General features: G+C 45.6%; 2 protein-coding genes across 2 annotated transcripts in view; one reads left to right on the top strand and one right to left on the bottom strand.

Annotated features, from left to right (window-relative positions):
- Positions 1–472: 472 nt before the first annotated feature.
- LOC144481933 (uncharacterized) lies at positions 473–5,528 on the bottom strand. The gene is made up of 2 exons (XM_078201102.1): positions 5,350–5,528; positions 473–4,839 (listed from the first exon to the last, which is right to left on the bottom strand). The coding sequence occupies exon 2, from the start codon at positions 4,489–4,491 to the stop codon at positions 4,057–4,059; it is 435 nt and encodes a 144-aa protein (XP_078057228.1). The 5' UTR covers positions 4,492–4,839; positions 5,350–5,528; the 3' UTR covers positions 473–4,056.
- A 160-nt stretch (positions 5,529–5,688) lies between these two features.
- The window catches only part of LOC144481934 (uncharacterized), a 71,410-nt gene continuing 52,249 nt past the window's right edge, over positions 5,689–24,849 (top strand). Inside the window, exons 1-4 of the mRNA XM_078201103.1 lie at positions 5,689–5,703; positions 6,303–7,749; positions 8,111–8,112; positions 22,198–23,031. Of these exons, the coding sequence (XP_078057229.1) occupies positions 6,667–7,749; positions 8,111–8,112; positions 22,198–23,031 (1,919 nt within the window). The 5' untranslated portion in view covers positions 5,689–5,703; positions 6,303–6,666. The remainder of the gene's footprint in view (positions 5,704–6,302; positions 7,750–8,110; positions 8,113–22,197; positions 23,032–24,849) is intronic.

Below are 24,849 nucleotides of genomic sequence, written 5' to 3'. Positions count from 1 at the left end.
AGAGGCGGGTACAATTTTATCTTTTAAAAAGCATTTAGACAGTTACATGGGTAAGGTGTGTATAGAGGGATATGGGCCAAATGCGGGCAATTGGGATTAGTTTAGGGGTTTAAAAAAAAGGGATGGCATGGACAAGTTGGGCCGAAGGGCCTGTTTCCATGCTATGACTCTATAATTTACCTCTCAACAATCCGCACAGAGGGAAAATACATTTAAATATATATTTATGGAAATATCACTAAGTTATGGTGTGTATTATTAAATATGTAATTTAAAATATTTTAATGCACTGGGTGATCTTAAAGCTTCTGCTATCGGTCGGAGGAAGGAAAATGCTAAAAAAAAATTAAATGTTGCAGTGTGGAGTGTCGGAGTTTTTCAGGGACCGATGTATTATGCTAGCTTTCATGTAAGAGATTGCTCTTTTTTAATTACAGCTCAGCAAATACAAAGATCTCACAGAGACAGTAAATTCTGGTTGAAGACGTACTCTTTATTTTGCCCATGCCTGGTCCACACATGTGGGAGAAGTGACTTGAGGCAGCCCAAATCATTCTAAATTACACTGTTAAGACATACGGCAATTATACATTTTTCAGAAATTATTTGCCCGTCTACTCATCCCAACTGGATGAGCGTATGAATTATTTACCTTGGCCAATAACATTCTACCCTCTGGCAGCATAAAATACATCGGTCTGTAGAATCAGAAGTTCTGTCTCTTAGCGACCTTACTATGCAAGTCCAGAAAGTTCTTTCCCACTCTCTCACAGCAACCCTGAATACGTAAGTCCGTAAGTTCAAAAGTTCCTTTTCTCACTGTCAACTCAGCAATCCTTTATCAGGAAAACCTGTATCACTTTATTCATTTGGCTGTCTGGGATCGCTGGAAATATCTGAGACCCACGCTGACAAGGGAGTCTGTTTCTACTTTCCTTAGTGACTGTATTGTTTTCAAGGAATGCAGTTTTTTTTTACACAGCTATATCCCACCATGCCTTGGGGCAATGTGTAATTGGCCAAGGTGTACAGAATATTCAAAAATACATGTTTAAATTCTTTAACAGTGGTTATATTTGTTTCTATGCGAAACTGTACCTTTGTAACTCTGGGTACTTTGTGCTCTTTCTAAACTATATTCACTCTGAATTAGTTTTATCTTAATCTATTAGTCTTTTACTCCCAAGTTATCCTAAACCCCTCTAACATTAAGTTAAGGTATTCCTGATGTTTAGAAAACTCTTAAAGGTTACATTTTTAAACTTTGGATTGAGTTTTGTGAGGAACCTGTTTTTGTAAGAAATCTTCCTGAGTTATTTTTGAAGTCTGTGAGATTAATTTGGGGCTGTGAATGAGCCATTCTCCAATAAACCACAGGTCAATAAATCCATCACCACGGGTCCAGCTGAGGGCAGCTGGAGAGGGAAGAGTTAACAAAGAACTGCTGTTACCAGGTGGAAGACTCTTACATATAAACAAAGAGAGCCATTTCACATTCAGTGAGCATTTCCACAAGTGTCAATAAGATTCACCGGATTTGATGGTTTCCCTTCAGGATCAATGGAGCCCAGACTTGGGAAGGTATTTGGGAATTGGGAAGTGCAATGGGATCACCACTCACCTTGTTGGGAACCTGATTTGAGATTTTGACATGGTGGTCATCTTGGCTTGCCAGCCACAGAGAACAGAAAAGGCAGAGCCAGCTGTCTGGACACAGACCCATCTCCAAACAGCTTCAGAGCAGCAGAAAGGAAACTGCTCCTCAACAGGGAGGGAGAGACAGAGAGAGAGAGAGAGAGATATCCAGAAGCAGCCAAGGCTTCTGCTGTCAGTAACTGATCAGTTTGAAAGTGTCACGCCTGCACAGCCAGAAGTGAGGAACCTTCTCTCCTCCCGATGAACCCAACTCCATCCTAATAAACTCACCTCTGAAAGCAACATCTGGCTATTCGACAATGGAAGGCATTGTCACGGCAAAGACAATCCCAAAACCTCAAAACCTTCACCTCAGACAACGCAACATCCCAGTCCGGCACTGAGCAATATGGAACGGATTGCGTTTTGATAAGTCTCATTTATCTTCATCTATAATTAATCCTTGTGTGTGTGGAAGTAACCTCCAGAGCGACAGTGTGAAATAAAATAACCTCTTCTTTCAAGTATAAAGGCTTTGCTGCTGCGTGATTTTACATTGATTCACTCACTCCAAGGGTGAGATGTCCACACTCACAAACATTGTTCATGGGAAACTGGGCAAACACCTTTTAAAGCATCTGTGACCCTGAAATGTTATTTTCCTTTAGTTTCCAGTCTTCACCATTAGACAAGCATTCGCGGTTACCAAGTTATAATCCTGACAGCCTTGTGGTGAAGGAAGAGACTGGAGCCAATATTCACTTGGAATAGATTTATTCACAGACTGAAACACTACAGTATCTACCTCCTGACCCCACTCCACAATGTCAGTAACTCTCTACATGCGCTTAACTGACCCCCATCCAATCAATGCCCTTCACCTGTCTAGACTGAACTACAATTGGTACAATTAACACCCACAGTGAGAGCATCTCAAAAATCTCAAATGTAGGAAAATGTGAAGTTATGCACTTTGCTAGGAAGAATAAAGGAGCTGAATATTAATTAAATGGAGAAAGACTGCAGAAAGCTGCAGCACAGAGGCTTTGGGGGTCCTTGTGCATAAATCACAAAAAGCTAGCTGGTAATGGAAGGTAAATGCAATGTTGGCCTTTATTTCAAAGGGAATGGAGTATAAAAATAGAGAATTATTGCTAAAACTATACAAGGCACTAATTAGACTACACCTGGAAGACTGTGAACAGTTTTGGGTCCACTTATCTAATGAAAGACATACCGGCATTGAAAGTAGTCCAGAGAAGGTTCACCAGGTTGATCCGAACATGGAACGATTTTCTTATGAAGGCTTGGGCCTGTACTCATTGGCGTTTACAAGAATGAGAGGTGGCCTTATTGAGACATATTGGATTCTCAGAGGACTTGACAGGGTAGATACTGAGAGGTTATTTCCCCTTTTGGGAGAGTCCAGGACAGCCTAATCTCAGAGGAGAATTGAAAAACACGGAGGTTATGTTCAACTTGTTTAGAACAGGGTTAGACTACACTGGGAACACTATCAACATTTGTGATCTCGATTTAGAAAATGGAAGTAGAGGCACTGGAGAAGGTGTAACAAAGATTCACAACAATAATCCCAGAACTGAGAGCATTTAACCCTCAGGAAAGGCTGGGGCTGCTTTTCTCCAGAAAAGAGAAGACTGAAGGGTGACCTGGTGGAAGTCTTTAAGATTATGAAGTTCAATAACCCAATAGGGATTTCAGGAGAAACCTCTTTACCCAGCGAGTGGTGAGAATGTGGAACTCACTACCACAGCGAGTGGTGAGAATGTGGAACTCACTACCACAGCGAGTGGTTGAGGTGAATAGCATGAATACATTGGAGGGGAGGCTAGATACATCCATGAGGGAGAAAGGAATAGAAGGAGATGCTGATGGGGGAGATGACGAGGGGTGGATGGAGGCTCATGTGGAGCATAAATACTGACATAGACCAATTGAGCCGACTGGCCTGGCCCTGTGCTGTAAACTCAATGGAACAGAGACAAATGTATTTATTTTAGATCTACCTGTAGTGGTAGGAAAACCACTATTTACCATCCAGGATAAAATAAATGTCCTTCATCAGCTTTTGTGGATCATTTCAGTGGAAATGTGCTCTCCCAGGCTCAAAGAGCATCAGCCCACTGGAAGCAAAGTTATGAGACCGGCCATTCCAACAGAAAGAAACCCTCCGACTTTCCCACTTCACCAATTGTCCGAATGAACATGGTTCAGTCCTGGATGTGATTAACAGCAGCAATAACAGCAGAATCCAACCCCTTCTGAACTCGCTGGTGTCTCAGCAGGAGGGATGAATTTGTGAATTCCTTCCCACACAGAGCAGCTAAACGGTTTCTCCTCCATGCGCTGGTGGATCATCAGTTCCTGAGAGCTTTTGAAGCCACTCCATAGTCAGAGCATTTAAGTGGTCTCTCCTGGTTGTGAGTGACATTGTGCATCAGCAGGTGGGGTATCGAATGAGTCCTTTCGCACAGAGAGAGCTGGTGTGTGGTCTCTCCCAGTGTGAACTCGCTGGTGTCTCTTCAGTGTGCATGCCCTTCCAAACCTCTTTGTACAGAGAGAACAGCTGAACGGTCTCTCCCCGGTGTGAATGCGCTGGTGGTCCATCAGATGCTCAGCAATTTTGAAGGCATTCCCACAGTCAGAGCATTTATAGGGTCTCTCCTGGGAGTGAGTGACTTTGTGTCTCTGCAGGCTGGATAACCGAGTGAATCCGTTCCCACACACACAGCAGATGAACGGCCGTTCCCCAGTGTGACTGCGTCGATGAGTTTCCAGCTCAGATGGGGCTTTGAATCCTTTGCCACAGTCCCGACATTTCCATGGTTTCCTCATGGTGCCGGTATCCTTCTGATTCTCCAGGTTTGATGATCAGTTGAAGCCTCGTCCACACATACAACGCGTGTACGGTATCTCCCTGCTGTGAATGCTGTGATGTTTATTCAGGCCGTGTAACTGGTTAAAGCTCTTTACACAGTCAGTGCACTGGAACACTCTCACTCGGGTGTGTGTGTGTCTCAGTGGTTTTCCAGTCACACTGATGTTTAAAGCGTTCAAAAGCAAACAGAACAAAGAAACGAAGGCTGATGACATTCAGGTCCCGATGAATTGAGTGACTCTGTCAGATGTTGATGTGATCTTTGGTTTGAGATTTCTGACTGTATATGCTCACCTTCTGATACCCTGTAAAAGGAGTTTACAAAAGTCATCACAGTCAGTACAGATTAGAAACTCAGAACAGACAATTCCAGTTTCCATGGAATACTCTTTCCTCTCTCATTCCCCAAAAGCTGTAAATCTCCATCCCACACACTCTCCCTCCATCCTCACTCTGCTGTATCTAATATTCACCCTCCCAATTCTCCTGAAGGTGCTGATTCAGGCTGATTGACAGATCCATGTTCACTGATTCCTGTCCTGGACATGGAGAGCTGAAATACTGCATGCAGGCGGCCAGACAGATATATGTCTATATGACTGGACTAAAAAATGTGTGGAATATACATGTGGGGACCTGGGCCAAACTTTCCAGAGTCTGCACCCTCCCTGGATTCACTTCCTTTCCCTTCAGTTGCTGCAAGTCCCCAATTTCCCCCAGAATGAGAAAAGAAATGGAAAGAGAGAAACACTGATTTCCTCCCAGATGTTGCCCAGAGGAGGAAGTTTTAGTCTGAAGCTGATTGGACAACTTACGCTTTGTGACGCCACAATGGAGCCCTGCCTGAATCAGCCAATAGGGATCACACTGCTCCGCGGTGACGTCGCCACCCCTTCACCACCTCGAGCCGAGGTTTCCAGGCAACCGGCTGGTGGCTCCGGCCAGAGCGAGAAGCCGCTCGTTGATCTCTCCCTCTCCCCCGGCCCGGGACTGCGCATGTCTAAGGGAGAGGGGAAGCTACGCATGTGCAGAGAGTGCCCACCCCTGAACTTCACGATGAGATGTTGGCCAATAGAAAGAGTTGGAGGACCGGAAGGACTCTGATCCCTCAGCCAATCAGAACGCGGGCTTTGTGTGATTGAGCTCCAGACAGACTGAAACTTCCTCCTGTGAGTAAAACACTTTCTTTTCTCCCTCTGTCCATTTCTTTTCTCATTCTGGGGGGAATTGGGGACTTGCAGCAACTGAATGGAAAGGAAGTGAATCCAGGGAGGCTGCAGACTCTGGAAAGTTTGGCCCAGGTCTCCCTCTCTCTTAAAGGCATTGACATCTTTGCTCCCTCAGCTTAACACATTTATATGTCTGGCTACTAATGTTCACAATTAAATGGATGGTTTCCGACATAGATGGCTGACATTTAAGGGGACAGTAAATTAATATAGGACAGAGATATGTCTTGTGTTGTTCTACAAATTAGACAAATTAATTCTACAAATACAGATTAGATTATTTATGGTTTTGTAATAAAGTATATTTCTTCTTATTTCTGGCTGTGTAATGTATCACTGCAGCTACGTTATATATTTCCAGTCATCTAGAAAGTTGGGAGGGTGATTATTAGACATAGTGGATTGAGAATGGAGGTAAGTTGTGATATGAAGATTCACAGATTTTGAGGGAGGAAAGAATCTTCCACAGAAACTAGAATTGTCTGTTCTGAATTTCTATTTTGTGCTGATGGTGATGACTTTGTAAGTTCCTTTTACAGGATATCAGAAGGTGAGGATTTAGAGACAGAAATCTCAAACCAAATGGCACATCAACATCTGACAGAGTCACTCAATTTATTGGGACCTGAACATCATCAGCCTTTGAATCTTGAAGGAGAAATCTGTCTCTGTTCTGTCTGCTTCAGGGTATTTTAAACATCAATGTGACTGGAAAAGCAGCGAGACACACAGACACCTGAGTGAGAGAGTTCCAGTGCACTGACTGTGGAAAGAGCTTTAACCAGTTACACAGCCCGAAAAAAATCACAGCATTCACAGCGGGGAGAGACCGTGCACGGGTTCTGTGTGCGGCCAAGGCTTGAACTGTTTTTCTAACCTGAGAGACACAAGGATACCTGCACCATGGAGAAACAGTGGAAATGTGGGGACTGTGGGAAGAGATTCCGTACCCCATCTGATCTGGAAATTCATCGACGTGTTCACACTGGAGAGAGGCCATTCACTTGCTCTGCGTGTGGGAAGGGATTCAGTCAGTCATCCCACCTGCAGACACACAGGCGAGTTCACACTGGGGAGAGACCATACACCTGCTCTGACTGTGGCAAAGGATTTAGAGTTTCATCTCATCTGCGGACACACAGGCGAATTCACACTGGGGAGAGGCCATTCACGTGCTCTGACTGTGGGAAGGGACTCATTGATGCATCCGCCTTGTGGAAGCACCGGCGAGTTCACGTGAGGGAGAAACTGTTCCCCTGCTCAGAGTGTGGGAAGGGATTCAGTAATTCAATCGCCCTGCAGAAGCACCTTGGACTTCACACCGGGATAAGGCCTTTCACCTGCTACGAGTGTGGGAAGGGATTCACTCACTTATCCAGCCTGCAGATCCATTGGAGGGATCACATGGGGGAGTGGGCATTCACCTGTTCCCAATGCAGAAAGGGATTCACTCATTCATCTGCTCTGCAGAGGCACCAGAGAGTTCATACCAAGGAGAAGCCATTCACCTGCCCGGAGTGTGGGAAGGGATTCAGTGATGCATCTACCCTATGCAGGCACCGGCGAGTTCACTCTGGGGAGAGGCCGTTCAGCTGCACCGTGTGTGGGAAGAGATTCACTCAGTTATCCCACGTGATGCAACACAAGGCCACTCACACAAATGAGAGACCTTTTAAATGCTCTGACTGTGGCATTGCTTTCAAGAGCTCTGTGGAACTGATGTCCCACCAGCGCATTCACACGGAAGAGAGACCCTTCAGCTGCTCTCATTGTGCTAAGAGATTTAGAACATCGTCCAACTTGCTGAGACACCAGCGAGTTCACACCGGGGAGAGACCATTCACCTGCTCTGACTGTGGGAAGGGATTCACTCAGTCATCCCACCTGCAGAGACACCAGCGACTTCACACCGGGGAGAGGCTGTTCACCTGCTCTGACTGTGGGAAGGGATTTGCTCGGTCATCCTACCTGCTGAGACACCAGCAAGTTCACACCTGATTCCAGGGGTTAGATTCTGCTGTTATTGCTGCTGTTAATCACATCCAGGACTGAACCATGTTCATTCTGACAGTTAGTGAAGTGGAAGGGTCGGAGGGTTTCTTTCTGCTGGACTGGTCGGTCTCACGACTTTGCTTCCAGTGGGCTGATGCTCTTTGAGCCTGGGAGAGCACATTTCCACTGGAATGATCCACAAAATCTGATGAGACATTTATTTTATCCTGGATAGTAAATAGTGTTTTTCCTACCATTAGGGCAGAGAAGGAGACCATTCAGCCCATCAATTCTTAAGTGTGGAATAAAGTGTCAGTAAGTTTGTGAGCTATAAACTGAATTATATTCATGAAAGCTGTCTCTCTCTCGCTGTATATGCCATCACAACCCCTAGTCTACATTGTTTTCCAAATGTGTTCAGCTGGAATTGAAGTTACGATAGCCAATGGGTGCAAGCTGTTTTTGACTTGTATTTAGTTTTCTGCCCATCCTGTACTTTCCCACTAACTCTCAGACAAAACAGCCCGGCCAGCTGTAACAGTACTGTGTATAAATGTATGTTATTGTAACTGCTTTTTGAGATGCTCCATTTCACTGAAGCATTGCCCTGCCTGCTTGTAATAAAAATTCCTAAACTTACACCAACTCTGGACTCTGAGTAACATTTGTCTCACAGCAACCTGGCGTCAGGAACAGGATTCCCCGATGGCTCTGATTAAAGGGAAGTCCCCGTGGACAGCAGACACCGGGGTGAGTATTGTTTGTTTTCTAACACCCGGGTTTAATTGGGTCTGACTGAGCGCTGGGTCCTCCTCGGAACCCCAGGGCTCGGTTTCTGGTCTGTCTCTTTGATGTCCATTCACTGTCATTTCAATAATTGGAACATTGCAGACACGGAATTGTTGGTTTTACACTAAGGATGTGTCTGGGTGCGATGCTGAAGTCTCAGTGAGCCAGAGAGTTTTGTAGCTGCTGACAAGTGAGGGGATAAAGCTGCACGGGAGGCTAAACAGAAACAGTGAGGCAGTTGGAGAGAGTTTGGCGTGTTCAGAGGGTCCAGATAGGGGCTCAGCCAGCATTATCGCATTGATGGATCGGCACAGAAAAGATCCAACCCGTTGGAACCTATAAGGCCAAAGCTGGGTCAATGGCCTGGGGATTTGAATAACCCACAGGAGGTAAAGAGGTCGGCGGCACGGTAGCACAGTGGTTAGCATTGCTGCATCACAGCTCCAGGGTCCCGGGTTCGATTCCCGGCTCGGGTCACTGTCTGTGTGGAGTTTGCACATTCTCCTCGTGTCTGCGTGGGTTTCCTCCGGGTGCTCCGGTTTCCTCCCACAGTCCAAAGATGTGCAGGTTAGGTTGATTGGCCATGCTAAAATTGCCCCTTAGTGTCCTGGGATGCGTAGGTTAGAGGGATTAGTGGGTAAATATCTGGGGGTAGGGCCTGGGTGGGATTGTGGTCAGTGCAGACTCGATGGGCCGAATGGCCTCCTTCTGCACTGTAGGGTTTCTATGTTTCAGAGTGGACTTGCCCACAGCGGGAATGGTCATTTTGAATTCTATATTTGGCACGTTTAGCCACATTACCTTGGGAATGTAAGTCAATAGATATAAAAGCTGCATTCGGGAAATGTTGATGTACAAAGGGACCTCGGTGTCCTCGTCCACCAGTCACTGAAAGCAAACATACAGGTACAGCAAGCAGTTCGAAAGGAAAGTGGTCTGTTGGCCTTCATTGCAAGAGGACTTGAGTGCAGGAGCAAGGATGTCTTACTGCAGCTGTACAATGGCTTAGGAGGCCACACCTGGAGCATTGTGCGCAGTTTTGGTCTCCTTATCTAAGAAAGGATATACTTGCCCCAGAGGAAATGTAGTGAAGGTTCGCTATACTGATTCCTAGGATGGCAGGATTGTCGTATGAGGAGAGATTGAGTTGACCGGGCCTGTATTCAACACAGTTTCGAAGAATGAGAGGGAATCTCATTGAAAAGTATAAAATTCTGACACAGCTGGACAGACTGGATGCAGGGATGTTGATTCTTCTGGCTGAAAGGTCTGGAACAAGGGGTCACACTCTCAGAATACGGGGGGAGACCATTTAGGACTGAGATGAGGAGAAACTTCACAGAGGTTGGCAAAATGGTGGAATTCTCTACCACTGAAGACTGTGAAGGCCAAATCACTGAATATCATAGAATCCGTACAGTGAAGCAGGCCATTTGGCCCCTCAAGCCCGCACTGACAACAGTCGCACCCAGGCCCGATATATTTAAGAAAATAGATTTCTCGACTCTAAAGGTGTCAATGGGTATGGGGAAGCGCTGTCGTATGGCACTGAGAATAGATGATCAGTCATGATTATGCTGAATAGTGAAGCAGGAACGAAGGGCCGAATGGCCTCCCCTTGCTCCAATTGTTTAGTTTTCTCAACAAGCATTCTTTGTTGACATATAATCTCGACAGCATTATGGTGAAGGAAGAAACAGGAGTAAATTTTTATTTGGTATAGATTTATTCACAGAATGAGGTATTATGGGAAATACCTCCTGAATCCACTCCATGTCAGTATGTCTCTCTTTATATGTTCTCACGTAACCATCCAGTCAATGCCCTCCTCTTGTATATACTGAACCTGAATTAACACCCAGACCCAGAGCATCTGAAAGGTCTCTGATCGATGTGATGGTGTCTCAGCAGCAGCAATGAATATGGGACTCCGTTCCCCCACACGGTGCTGGCGAATGGCCTCTCTCTGTGAACTTGGCGATGCTTCCGCAGGCTGGATGACTCAGTGAATCTCTTCCCACACTCCGAGAAGGAGAACAGCCTCTCCCCAGCGTGAACGCGTTGGTGTGTGAGCAGATTGCGTGAACAACTGAACCCCTTCCCACACACGGAGCAGGTGAATGGTCTCTCTCTCCAGTGTGAAGCATCCAGTGCTTCCAAAGATTGGTTCATCGATGGAATTCCTGCCGACACTCAGAGCAGAGAATGGTTTTTGCCTGGTGTGAACTACGCGGTGGTTCTGCAGGGTGGGGGAACTACTGAATCCCTTCCCACAGACAAAGCAGGTAAACGCCTTTCCCCGGTGTGAACTCACTGGTGTGTAACCAGTTTAAGTTTATTTATTATTGTCACAAGTCGGCTCACATTAACGTTGCAATGAAGTTGCTGTGAAAAAAACAGGTGGGGTAAGTGAGTAAATCCTTTTCCACAGTCGTAGCAGGTGAACGGCCTCTCCCCGGTGTGAATGCGTCAATGAATTTCAGATGCGGATGGAATACAGAATCCTTTCCCACAGTCCCCACATTTCCACAATTTCTCCATGGTGCTGGTGTGAAAAACTGTGGAAATGTGGCAACACGCATAACTTCCCTCCATTGTCCATGAATGGGCCCAATCTCTCGCTCCTAATATATGCATAAAAGGCCGTAGGATTCTTCTTGGCCCTGTTTGCTAAAGACATTTCATGGACCCCTTTCGCCCTCCTAATTCCACATTTAAAGTTCCTTCCTACTTTCACTGTCCTCCTCAAAGACTTTGTCAGTTGTTGGATGCTTTGACCTATTGTATTCTTCCTTTTTCCTTTTAACTAAGCTTACAATTTCCCTTGTAATCCATGGTTCCCAAATCCTGCCATTTCTATCCTTCATTTTTGTGGGGATACGCATGTCCTGCATTTCAATCAACTGGCTTTTAAAAGCCTCCCTCATACCACACATGGATTTGCCCTCAAATAGCCGCTCTTAATCCACATTCCCCAGTTCTTGTCCAATTTGGATATATATGGCCCTCACCCAATTAAGCACACTCACCCGAGGGCCACACTTGTCCTTATCCATGAGTACCCAAAACCTTATGGAATTATGGTTGCTAAGCCCAAAATGCTCCCCAACTGAAACATCGATCACCTGGCCGAGCTCATTTCCCAGTATCAAGTTATGGTCCCGTCCATGGTCAGAGCAGGTGAATGGTCTCTCCCCAGTGTGAATGTGCTGCTGGACCATCAGATGCTAAGAGCGTTTGAATCCGCTCCCACACTCAGAGCATTTAAAGGGTCTCTCATTGGTGTGAGTGACATTGTGACTCAGTAGGTGGGTTAACTCAGTGAATCCCTTCCCGCACACACAGCAGATGAACGGTCTCCCCCTGGTGTGAACTCGCTGGTGTTTCAGCAGTCTGGATAACAAACTGAATCCTTCCCCACACGTGGAGCAGGTGAGTCGCCTTTCCCCAGTGTGACTGCCTCGATGAATTTCCAGCTGAGATGGGTGCCTGAATCCCTTCCACAGTTCCCATATTTCCACAGTTTCTCCACTGTGCAGGTGTCGTTGTGATTCTCCAGGTTTGATGATCAGTTGAAGCCTTGTCCACACACACAACACATGTACAGTCTCTCCCTACTGTGAATGCTGCAATGTATTTTCAGGCTGTGTAACTGGTTAAAGCTCTTTCCACACTCAGTGCACTGGAACACTCTCACTCAGGTGTGTGTGTGTGTGTCTGGGCTTTTCCAGTCACATGATAAAGAACAAAGAAAATTACAACACAGGAACAGGCCCTTCGGCCCTCCAAGCCTGCACCGACCATGCTGCCCGACTTAACTAAAACCCCTACCCTTCCGGAAACTACATCCCTCCATTCCCATCCTATTCATGTACTTGTCAAGACGCCCCGTAAAAGTCACAATCGTTTCCACTTCCACTACCTCTCCCGGCAACGAGTTTCAGGCACCAACCATCCTGTGTGTAAAAAGAATCTGCCTCGTACATCTCTTTTAAACCTTGCCTCTCGCACCTTAAACCTGTGCCCCCTCGTAATTGACTCTTCCACCCTGGGAAAAAGCTTCTGACTATCCACTATGTCCATGCCTCTCATAATCTTGGAGACTTCTATCAGGTCGCCCCTCAACCTCCGTCGTTCCAGTGAGAACAAACCAAGTTTCTCCAACCTCTCCACATAGCTAATGCCCTCCATACCAGGCAACATCCTGGTAAATCTTTTCTGTACCCTCTCCAAAGCCTCCACATCCTTCTGGTTGTGTGGCGACCAGAATTGAACACGAACTTCCAAGTGCGGCCTAACTAAGTCTATCAAGCTGCAACATGACTTGCCAATTTTTCAACTCAGTGCTCCGGCTGATGAAGGCAAGCATGCCGTATGCCTTCTTGACTACCTTCTCCACCTGCGTTGCCACTTTCAGTGACCTGTGTACCTGTACACCCAGATCCCTCTGCCTATCAATACTCTTCCGCGTTCTGCCATTTACTGTATATTTCCGATCTGTATTAGACCTTCACATGTGTCCAGATTAAACTCCATCTGCCATCTGTCTGCCCAAGTCTCCAACAGATCTGTATCCTGCTGTATCCTCTGATGGTCCTCATCACTATCCGCAAATCCACCAACCTTTGTTGTCCGCAAATTTCCTAATCAAGCCAGTTACATTTTCCTCCATCATTTATATATGTCACAAACAGCAAAGGTCCCAGCACTGATCCCTGAGAAACACACCCTTCCACTGCTACCCTCTGTCTTCTTTGATTGAGCCAGTTTTGTATCCACCTTGCCAGCTCACCTCTGATCCCATGCGACTTCACCTTCTGCACCAGTCTGTCATGAGGGACCTTGTCAAAGGCCTTACTGAAGTCCATGTAGACAATATCCACTGCCCTACCCTCAATCATCTTTGTCACTTCCTCGAAAAATTCATCAAGTTAGTGAGACACGACCTGCCCTTCACAAAACCATGTTGCCTCTCACTAATATGTCCACTTATTTCCAAGTGGGAATAAATCCTGTCTCGAAGAATCCTCTCCAAAAATTTCCCTACCACTGATGTAAGGCTCACCGGCCTGTAATTACCTGGATTATTCTTGCTACCCTTCTTAAACAAAGGAACAACATTGGCTATTCTCCAATCCTCTGGGATCTCCCCTGCAGCCAGTGAGGATACAAAGATTTCTCTCAAAGCCCCAGCAATTTCCACCCTTGCGCCTCTTAGTATTCTGGGGTATATCCCATCAGGCCCTGGAGACTTGTCTTCCTTAATGTTTCTCAAGAACCCCAATACCTCCTCCTTTTTGATCTCAACATGACTCAAACTATCTACACATCCTTTCCCAGACTCATCATCCACCAAGTCCTTCTCTTTGGTGAATACTAACGCAAAGTACTCATTTAATATCTCGCCCATTTCCTCGGGCTCCACGCATAGATTCCCTCCCTTGTCCTTGAGTGGGCCAACCTTCTCCCTGGCTACCCTCTTGCTCTTTATACATATGTATAAAAAGCCTTGGGATTTTCCTTAATCCTGCTGGCCAATGCTTTTTCGTGACCCCTTTTAGCCCTCCTTACTCCTTGCTTAAATTTCTTTCTACTTTCCTTGTATTCCACACTTGCTTCATGTGTTCCCAGCCTCCTAGCTTTGACAAATGCTTCCTTTTTCTCTTTGACTAGGCTCACAATATCTCTCGTTATTCAAGGTTCCTGAAACTTGCCATACTTATCCTTCATCCTTACAGGAACATGCCGGTCCTGAATCCCTATCAACTTACACTGTTTAAAGTCTTCTGAGGCAGACAGAACAGAGAAACATTTCTCCTTCTAGATTCAAAGGCCGATGATATTCAGGTCCAGTGAATTGAGTGACTCTGCCAGCTCTTAACAGCTGTTAATGCAACGTTTGATTTGAGATTTCTGTCTGTAAATCCTCACCTTCTGATATCCTGTAAAAGGAGTTTACAAAAGTCATCACTGTCAGTACAGGATATAAATTCAGAACAGACAATTCTAGTTTCTATGGAACATTCTTTCCCCTCTCATTCCCCAAAAGCTGCAAATTTCCATCCCACCCACACTCCCTCCATTCTCATTCTGCTGTATCAAATTATCACCTTCCCAATTCTCCTGAAGGTACGGATTGAGGCTGATTTACAGATCCATGCTCACTGCTTCCTGTCCTGCACACAGAGCATTGAAAATCTCCATGCAGGCTGCCAGACAGATATATGTCTATGTGACTGGACTAAATATGTGTGGAATATACAGACTGGACTCGCTTCCTTTCCCTTCAGTGGCTAAGGGTGGACAAGTCGCCAGGATCCAATAACTGCACAGTAGACTTTTAATGGAGGTTGCTGAAGAGATAGTGGACACTTTGGTTGTAATTTTTTGGAACTCACTAAATTCCAGGAGGGCATCGAAGATTGGAAATCAGCCAATGTGACTCCCTTGTTCGTAAAGGAAGAAAGGCAGAAGACAGAGAACTATAGGCCAGTTAATTTAACATCTATTATTGGCCAGACGCTGCAGTCAATAGTCAAAGAGGAAATAGCTAATCATTTAGGAAAGGGATGTTGTAAGTAACAGGGATGTTGAGGAGCAGACAGGGAAAAAGATCCTGGAAAGGTGTAATAATAACAGAGTGGTCGTGATGGGAGATTTTAATTTCCCAAATTTTGATTGGAATCTCTCTCGAGTAAGGGGTGTAGATGGGGACGAGTTTGTTAGGTGTGTTCAGGAGGGTTTCTTGACACAGTATGTAGATAAGCCTACAAGAGGAGAGGCTGTACTTAATTTGGTATTGGGAAATGAACCTGGGCAGGTGTCAGATATCTCAGTGGGAGAGCATTTTGGAGATAGTGATCATAATTCTATCTCCTTTACAATAGCATTGGAGAGATATAGGATCAGACAAGTTAGAAAAGTGTTTAATTGGAGTAAGGGGAACTATGAGGCTATCAGGCAGGAAATTGGAGGCTTAAATTGGAAAGAGGTTTTCTCAGGGAAATGTACGGAAGAAATGTGGCAATTTTTCAGGGAATATTTGTCTGGAGTTCTGCATAGCAACGTTCCAATGAGACAGGGAAGTTATGGTAGGTTACAGGAACCGTGGTATACAAAGGCTGTAATGAATCCAGTCAAGAAGAAAAGAAAAGCTTACAAAAGGTTCAGGGAGCTAGGTAATGTTAGAGATCTAGAAGAGTATATGGCTAATAGGAAGGATCTTAAGAAGGAAATTAGGAGAGTCAGATGCGGATATGAGAAGTCCTTGGCAGGCAGGATTAAGGAAAACCCCAAGGCATTCTACAAGTATGTGAAGAGCAAGAGGATAAGACGTGAAAGAATAGCACCTATCAAGTGTGACGGTGGGAAAGTTTGTATGGAACCGGAAGAAATAGCAGAGGTACTTAATGAATACTTTACTCAGTATTCACTATGGAAAAGGATCTTGATGGTTGTAGTGCAGACTTGCAGTGGACTGAAAAGCTTGAGCATGTAGATATTAAGAAAGAGGATGTGTTGGAGCTTTTGTAAAGCATCAATTTAGATAAGTCGCCGGGACCGGATGAGATGTATCCCAGGCTACTGTGGGAGCGAGGGAGGAGATTGCTGAGCCTCTGGCGATGATCTTTGCATCATCAATGGAGACGGGAGAGGTTCCGGAGGATTGGAGGATTGCGGATGTTGTTCCTTTATTCAAGAAAGGGAGTAGAGATAGCCCTGGAAATTACAGACCAGTGAGTCGAACCTCAGTGGTTGGTAAGTTGATGGAGAAGATCCTGAGAGGCAGGATTTATGAACATTTGGAGAGGTATAATATGATTAAGAATAATCAGCATGGCTTTGTCAAAGGCAGATCATGCCTTACGAGCCTGATTGAATTTTTTGAGTATGTGACTAAACACATTGATGAAGGAAGAGCAGTAGATGTAGTATATATGGACTTCAGCAAGGCATTTGATAAGGTGCCCCATGCAAGGCTTATTGAGAAAGTGAGGGGGCATGGGATCCAAGGGGACATTGCTTTGTGGATCCAGAACTGGCTTGCCCACAGAAGGCAAAGAGTGGTTATAGATGGGTCATATTCTGCATGGAGGTCGGTCACCAGTGGAGTGCCCCAGGGATCTGTTCTGGGACCCTTACTCTTTGTGATTGTTATAAATGACCTGGATGAGGAAGTGGAAGGATGGGTTGGTAAGTTTGCTGATGACACAAAGGTTGGAGGTGTTGTGGATAGTGTGGAGGGATGTCAGAAGTTGCAGTGAGACATTGATAGGATGCAAGACTGGGCAGAGAAGTGGCAGATGGAGTTCAACCCAGATAAGTGTGAGGTGGTTCATTTTGGCAGGTCAAATAGGATGGCGGAATATAATATTAATGGTAGGACTCTTGGCAGAGTGGAAGATCAGAAGGATCTTGGGGTCCGAGTTCATAGGACGCTCAAAGCAGCTGTGCAGGTTGAGGCTGTGGTTAAGAAGGCGTATGGTGTACTGGCCTTCATCAATCGAGGAATTGAGTTTAGTAGTCGTGAGATAATGTTGCAGCTATATAGGACCCTGGTCAGACCCCACTTGGAGTACTGTGCTCAGTTCTGGTCGCCTCATTACAGGAAGGATGTGGAAGCCATAGAAAGGGTGCAGAGGAGATTTACAAGGATGTTGCCTGGGTTGGGGAGCATGCCTTATGAGGATAGGTTGAGTGAGCTCGGCCTTTTCTCCTTGGAGAGACGAAGGATGAGGGGTGACCTGATAGAGGTGTATAAGATGTTGAGATGTATTGATCGAGTGGACAGTCAGAGGCTTTTTCCCAGGGCTGAAATGGTTGCCACAAGAGGACACAGGTTTAAGGTGCTGGGGAGTAGGTACAGAGGAGATGTCAGGGGTAAGTTTTTCACTCAAAGGGTGGTGGGTGCATGGAATGGGCTGCCAGCAACGGTGCTGGAGGCGGATTCGATAGGGTCTTCTAAGGGACTTTTAGATAAGTACATGGAACTTAGTAAGATAGAGGGTTATAGGTAAGCCTAGTAATCGCTAAGGTAGGGACATGTTCAGCACAACTTTGTGGGCTGAAGGGCCTGTATTGTGCTGTAGTTTTTCTATGTTTCTATGAAAGCTGAATATAATCGAACCTAATCAACATGGTTTTATGAAAGATAAATCATGTTTGACAAATTTGCTCAAATTCTTTGTGGATGTAAGAGGGAGAGTGGATCAAGAGCAATTTGGAGATGTAGTGTATTTGGATAGGGTGGCACAGTGGTTAGCACTGCTGCTTCACAGTGCCAGAGACCCAGGTTCAATTCCAGCCTTGGGTGACTGTCTGTATGGAGTTTGTACATTCTCCCCAGGTCTGCATTGGTTTCCTCTGGGTGCTCTAGTTTCTTCCAACAGTCCAATGATGTGCAGGTTAGGTTGATTGGCCATGCTAAATTTGCCCTTTTATGTTACAAGATGTGTAGATAGTGGGATAAAAACGTGGGGTTTCAGGATAAGGATGGTATGTTGGAGAGTCAGTGTTGTGTATTGTCTTCAGCCATTCAGCCTCTGATCTTCGGGTAAGCATTCTCCAAGGCGGCCTTCACGACAACGCAGAATCGCTGAGCAGAAACTGATAGCCAAGTTCCACACACATGGGGACAACCTCAACCGGGATCTTGAGTTCATGTCACACTATCTGTAACTCCCACGACTTGCCTGGGTTTGCAAAATCTCACAAAATCTCTTTAACCTGTGCTTAACCCTCTCTCCACTCACATTGTCTGTACCTTTAAGACTTGATTTCCTGTAAAGACTTGCATTCCAACCATTATCTTATAAATTGAGTTCGTTTATATATGCCCTGTTTGTGAACACAACTCCTCACTCAACCTGAAGGAGGAGTGACACTCCGAAAGCTTGTGCTACCAAATAAACCTGTTGGACTTTCACCTGGTGTTGTGAGACTTCTTACCGTGCATAAAGTAAAAGCCCATGGAATTGGTGGAAGTGTGTTAGCATGGATTGAAAACTGGGTGTCATGTCGAAAACAGAGTTGGAATAAATGAGGCATTTTCAGAGTGGAAAGATCTAACTAGTGGAGTCGCAGGGATCAGTTCTGTAATGACCTAGAGGAAAGAACAGAATGTAAGGTTTCCAAATTTGCCGATGATACAAAGATAGGTGGAAGGACATGTTGTAATGAGGATATTTTGATTCTGTAATAGGATATAGATAGATAGATTGAGTGACTGGATGAATACCTGGCAAATGGAGTTTAATGTGGGACAGTGTGAGGTCATAGAACATAGAACAGTACAGCACAGAACAGGCCCTTCGGCCCACGATGTTGTGCCGAGCTTTATCTGAAACCAAGATCAAGCTATCCCACTCCCTATCATCCTGGTGTGCTCCATGTGCCTATCCAATAACCGCTTAAATGTTCCCAAAGTGTCTGACTCCACTATCACTGCAGGCAGTCCATTCCACACCCCAACCACTCTCTGCGTAAAGAACCTACCTCTGATATCCTTCCTGTATCTCCCACCACGAACCCTATAGTTATGCCCCCTTGTAATAGCTCCATCCACCCGAGGAAATAGTCTTTGAACGTTCACTCTATCTATCCCCTTCATCATTTTATAAATCATGTATTTCAGTAGGAGGAATCAAAATGGAGATTATCTAAATGGAGAGACTGCAGGTGAGTGAAGTACAGAGGGATCGAGGTGTTCTCGTGCATGAATCACAAAAAGTTCACAGGCTGATCCAATAAGGAGTTAAGAAGGAAAATGGCATTTTGGCCTTTATTGCAAAGGGGTTGCAGTTTAAAAATAGGGAGGTTTTGTTGCAACTGTACAGGGTGATGGTGAGGCCTCACCTGGAATATTGCATACAGTTTTGATCCCTTTACCTAAACAAGGGTATAGGAACATTGGAGGCAGTTCAAAGGAGATTCACCAGGCTAATTCCTTGGACGAGATGGTTGTCCTATTGGGTGACGAAATAGAATCATAGAATCCCGACAGTGCAAAAGGAGGACATAGTCTGGGTCTTTATTCCTTGGAGTTTAGAAGAGCAATGGATGACCTTATTTAAACATATAAGATACTGAGGGAGCTTGACAGGGTAGATGGTGAGATATTTTCACTGATGAAGAGGCTTAAACAAGCGACAAGATAAAGGGCCCATCATTTAAAACTGAAATGCGCAGAAATTTCTCAGAGAATGGTGAATCTCTGGAATTCTCTTCCCCGCAGGGTGTTGGAGGTCGGCCCATTAGAAATATTTAAAGTGAAGGTGGATAAATATTTGATAAATTGAGGAATAGCGGGCTATGAGGAAATGGCACAGGAGCTGAGGCCGGCATTGACCTGCCATGATCGGACTGAATGGCGTGGCAGGCTTGAAGGGCTTAGTGGCCACTCCTGCGTCCATTTCTTGTCATCAGTTCCTGCAAGTCCCCAATTTCCCCAGAAAGTTTTACATTTGGACATAAATGATTGGACTAATCATGTGTGTAATACACTGTATTAGCTGGCTAGAGATACATGAAGAATGGGAGGAGGATTTTTATTTAGGCAGCGAGTGGTGACCTGGAAGTTAAAAATTCAACTCCGGAATGGAAAGGGGGAGAAAAGAAAGTGTTTTACTCCCAGATGTTGGCGATAGGAGGCAGTTTGAGCCTGTCTAAAGCTCCATCTTCACTGAGAGAGAGAGAGAAGCAGCAGCTTTGTTGGGTCGCAATGAACAGGTGAAGAAGCGCATTGTCCAACTTCCGCATTTAGACTATGCTGATTGGCTGGAGGAGCAGAGTCCTTCCGGTCCTCTAGAGTTCCCATTGGTCAATCCCCCGCAGACAGACAATGAGGGGCGGAGCCCCACGTGGGGGTGGGCGGGACTTTTCCCTCCTGCTGCGCTGAGCTGTTGTCCAATGGGAAAGGCTGGAAGACCCGGACAGACAATGGTCAGTGCGCTGGCTTTGTCCCGGCCCCCGCTCCACACCCGCAATGCGCCCTTTCCATTCACAGCTTCTCGCCGGCTGCAACCAATAGGGACAGTTGGAGGACCGGAAGGGCTCTGGTCCTCCAGCCAATCAGAGCGCGGGCTTTGTGTGACCGAAGATTGAGCTGCAGACGGACTTACACTTCCTGTCGCCAACATCTGTGAGTAAAACACTTTCTTTTCTCCCCCTTCCCATTTTTTCCTATTCTGGGGGAAATTAGGGAGTCGCAGCAACTGAAGCAAAAGGAAGTGAATTCAGGGAGGCTGCAGACTCTGGAAAGGTTGGCACAGGTCTCCCTCTCTCTTAAAGACATTGACATCCTTTGCTCCCTCAGCTTAACACATTTATTTGTCTGGCTAAAAGGATGGTCTATTTCCCAAAGTTCACAATTAAAGCCATCTCCTGTTCCCCAGGAGATGGCTGACATTTAGATGTCTGGTGTTGCTATATGGTAGTCATGATGTGGAGATGCCGGTGTTGGACTGGGGTAAACACAGTAAGGAATCTAACAACAGGTTAAAGTCCAACAGGTTTATTTGGTAGCAAACGCCACTAGCTTTCGGAGTGCTGCTCCTTCGTCAGGTGAGTGGGAGATCTGCTCATACACAACAAACAGGGCATATAAAGACACAAACTCAATTTCCAGAATAATGAATAATGATTGGAATGCGAGTCTTTACAGCTAATCAAGTCTTAAAGGTACAGACAATGTGAGTGGAGGGAGCATTAAGCACAGGTTAAAGAGATGTGTATTGTCTCCAGACAGGACAGTTAGTGAGATTTTGCAAGCCCAGGCAAGTCGTGGGGGTTACAGATAGTGTGACATGAACCCAAGATCCCGGTTGAGGCCGTCCTCATGTGTGCGGAACCTGGCTATCAGTCTCTGCTCAGCGACTCTGCGCTGTTGTGTGTTGTGAAGGCCGCCTTGGAGAATGCTTACCCGAATATCAGAGGCCGAATGTATAGATGTAGATGTTTAGGTTACTAGCATGCCTGAAGGTTTCCTTTTTCGGAACAGGACAACAGAAGTAGGGGGATCTGTAGCTTGAATCAGCAGCTTGAGGAGAATTGGGAGGGTGAATATTAGATACAGCAGAGTGAGAATGGAAGGAGAGTATATGGGATGGAGATTTACAGCTTTTGGGGAATGTGAGAGGAAAGAATGTCCCATAGAAACTAGAATTGGCTGTTCCGAATTTCTATCCTGTGCTTGCTGTGATGATTTCTGTAAATTCCTTTTTCAGGATATCAAAAGTGAGGAGACAAAACAGGTTTCACTTCAAGATCTGTCACAATCTGTTGATAAATTGGGACCTGAATGTTATCAGCCCTTTGAATCGAGAAGGAGAAACGTTTGACTGGGGTGTTTGCTTCAAAAGATTTTAAACATTAGTGTGACTAGAAAAACAGCGAGACACACACATGCACCCGAGTGAGAGTGTTCCAATGCACTGATTGTGGAAAGAGCTTTAACCAGTTACACAGCCTAAAATCTCATGGCAGTATTCGCAGCAAGGAGAGAACGTACCTGTGTTCTGTGTGTGGATGAGTTTTCAACTGATCATTGAACCTGGATAGTCACAAGGACACCTGCACCATGGAGAAACCGTGGAAATGTGGGGACTGTGGGAAGGGATACAAAGCCCCGTCTGAGCTGGAAATTCATCGACGCAGCCACACTGGGGAGAGGCCATTTACTTGCCCCAACTGTGGGAAGGGATTCAGTGATTCATCCAACCTGCTGATGCATCAGCGAATTCACACCGGGGAGAAGCCATTTACCTGCTCTCAGTGTGGGAAGGGATTCAGTCGGTTATCCAATCTGCAGACTCACCAGCGAGTTCACACTGGGGAGAAGCCATTCAACTGCTCTGAATGTGGGAAGGCTTTCACTCTGTTATCCCATTTGCAGATACACCAGCGAGTTCACAGTGGGGAGAAGCCCTTCACCTGCTCCCAGTGTGGGAAGGGATTTACTAATTCATCCAATCTACAGAAACACCAGCGGATTCACACTGGGGAGAGGCCATTCACCTGTTCTCAGTGTGGGAAAGGATTCACTCAGTTATCCCACTTGCTCACACACCAGCCAGTTCACACTGGGGTGAAGCCATTCACCTGCTCTGATTGTGGGAAGGGATTTGCTCAGTTATCCAAGCTGCTGATACACCAGCGAGTTCATACTGGGATGAGGCCATTCACCTGCTCTGTGTGTGGGAAAGGATTCACACAGTCGTCTACCCTGCTCTCTCACCAGCGAGTTCACAGTGAGGAGAAACCGTGCATCTGCTCTCAGTGTGGGAAGGGATTCAGAGATTCATCCACTCTGCTCAAACACCAGCGAGTTCACACTGGAGAGAGGCCATTCCTTTGCTCTCAATGTGGGAAGGGATTCACTCAGTCATCTAGCCTGCTTACACACAAGAGAGTTCACACTGGCGAGAGGCCATTCACCTGTTCTGTGTGTGGAAAAGGATTCACCCAGTCAGGCAACCTGCAGACACACCAGCGAGCTCACAATCGGTTACAAGGTTCGGATTCTGCTGTCCATCCATTCCCTGACACTCTCGAGAGCAAATCAGTCAGTCCCAATACCCCATTCTAATCCTAGACCTTTGCAAGTTTAGTTTGCCGAAATGTCCATCCAATTTCCTTTTGAAACTCTTCACTGTCTTAATATCCAACCCCTTCACAGACAGCGAGTTCCAGATTATTTCCCACTCGCTGTGTAAAATATTCTTCCTCACATCCCACCCCCCCCCCCCCCCCCCCCGCCACATCACCTGCCCAAAAGCTGAAACCTGTGTTCCCCTCATCCTTGTTCCATTAGATAATGGGAACAGCTTTTCTTTGTCCACCTTATCTAAACCTGTCAGAATCTTGTCCACCTCTATCAAATCTCCCCTCAACCTCCTTTGCTCCACGGAGGAAAACCCCAGCCTGACATCGGCAATAAAGAACAAACTAACAGAATATGGTAATACCTCAAATCAAATGGGAATGTTTAATTTCTGGTTTAAAGATTTGGACTGTAAGAGTGAATTAATGGATTTGGTAAATGGGGGGATAGATATAATTAGAGTAAAATCACAGGCGGGTCAAATGCTGATACCTCAAGGTGCGGACATCAGCAGGATTTGCCAGCAGGGTTGTTTACTTTCAAGAAGAACAGACCATTTTCTAACAAGCTTTTGAGTGAAGGTTTAATAACAAACCTACGTAGGTAAGATTGGAATTTTAAACCAATGTTCTGAGGTGGCATGGTGGCACAGTGGTTAGCACTGCTGCCTCACAGCGCCAGGGACCCGGGTTTGATTCCCAGCTTGGGTCGATGCGGAGTCTGCACGTTCTCCCCGTGTCTGCATGGATTTCCTCCGAGTGCTCCAGTTTCCTCCCACAGTCCGAAAGACATGCTGGTTAGGTGCATTGGCCATGCTAAATTCTCCCTCAGTGTATCTGAACAGGTGCCGGAGTGTGGCGATGGGGGGATTTTCACAGTAACTTCATTGCAATGTTAATGTAAGCTTACTTGTGACACTAATGAATAAACTAACTAAACTGTGTATTGAATAACTGTGTAAGCTGTCTGTATCTGTGACTTCGAGCTGAGAGTTGTATTAGAATGCTGTCTCTGTGATTACTGTGTTAGAGAGCTGTGTCAGAGCTATGACTTTGTGCTGTGAGAGCTGTATAACAGGAGGGTGCTCCTCCAGAGATTCCTCTGGGGTAGTTCTCTACAGGCTTGAATCATGAATAAACTACTGTAACCTGTTCCTGGATCTCCTGTGGTTAGTTGGAAGAAATACCTCACCATAGGACAATAAAGGAATTGGAATAACTCCTCTTGGGTGTGGTTGAATGGAATATATCAATCTAGTATCCACCTACTTCTAGTGAAAGTCTGGAATGTGTTAATGGAATGTGTAAGTTGATTACTTTCTCTTGGAGATATTTACGTCCTTGTGCATGAAGTTTGTTTTAAAGAACTCCAAATTTGAAAGCCTGTTCTTGCATGAAATATCAGCACCATAACAGAGGGAGATAAGAAAGACAGACACTCACTTTGATATTTTCATCAGCACATCTGAGAGTTAAGAATGTGTGACATGATTTTGGGATATCGGAGTGAGTGTACAGATGTGATTTGTTACATGTGAAAAATAGCAACCCTGAATTCATGGTGAGATGGAGTGAAGAGCGGGTCCCAAACACACACAGCTACTTGAGACACAGCAGGAGATGAAATGGTTAAGAGATTGAGACAACATTGTGACTCCATCAAGGCATTGATACACACTCCAGAGAGAAACTGAGTTCAAAGCAATC

This window comes from Mustelus asterias, chromosome X (genome assembly GCF_964213995.1).
Source record: "Mustelus asterias chromosome X, sMusAst1.hap1.1, whole genome shotgun sequence".
Classification (NCBI taxonomy): domain Eukaryota; kingdom Metazoa; phylum Chordata; class Chondrichthyes; order Carcharhiniformes; family Triakidae; genus Mustelus; species Mustelus asterias.
Note: the sequence above shows the minus strand (reverse complement) of the source record. Positions and strands in the feature narration are given on the sequence as shown.

Excerpts from the sequence above, each read along its gene's own strand:
- LOC144481933 (XM_078201102.1), bottom strand. The coding sequence starts at position 4,491 with ATGAGGAAACCATGGAAATGTCGGGACTGTGGCAAAGGATTCAAAGCC.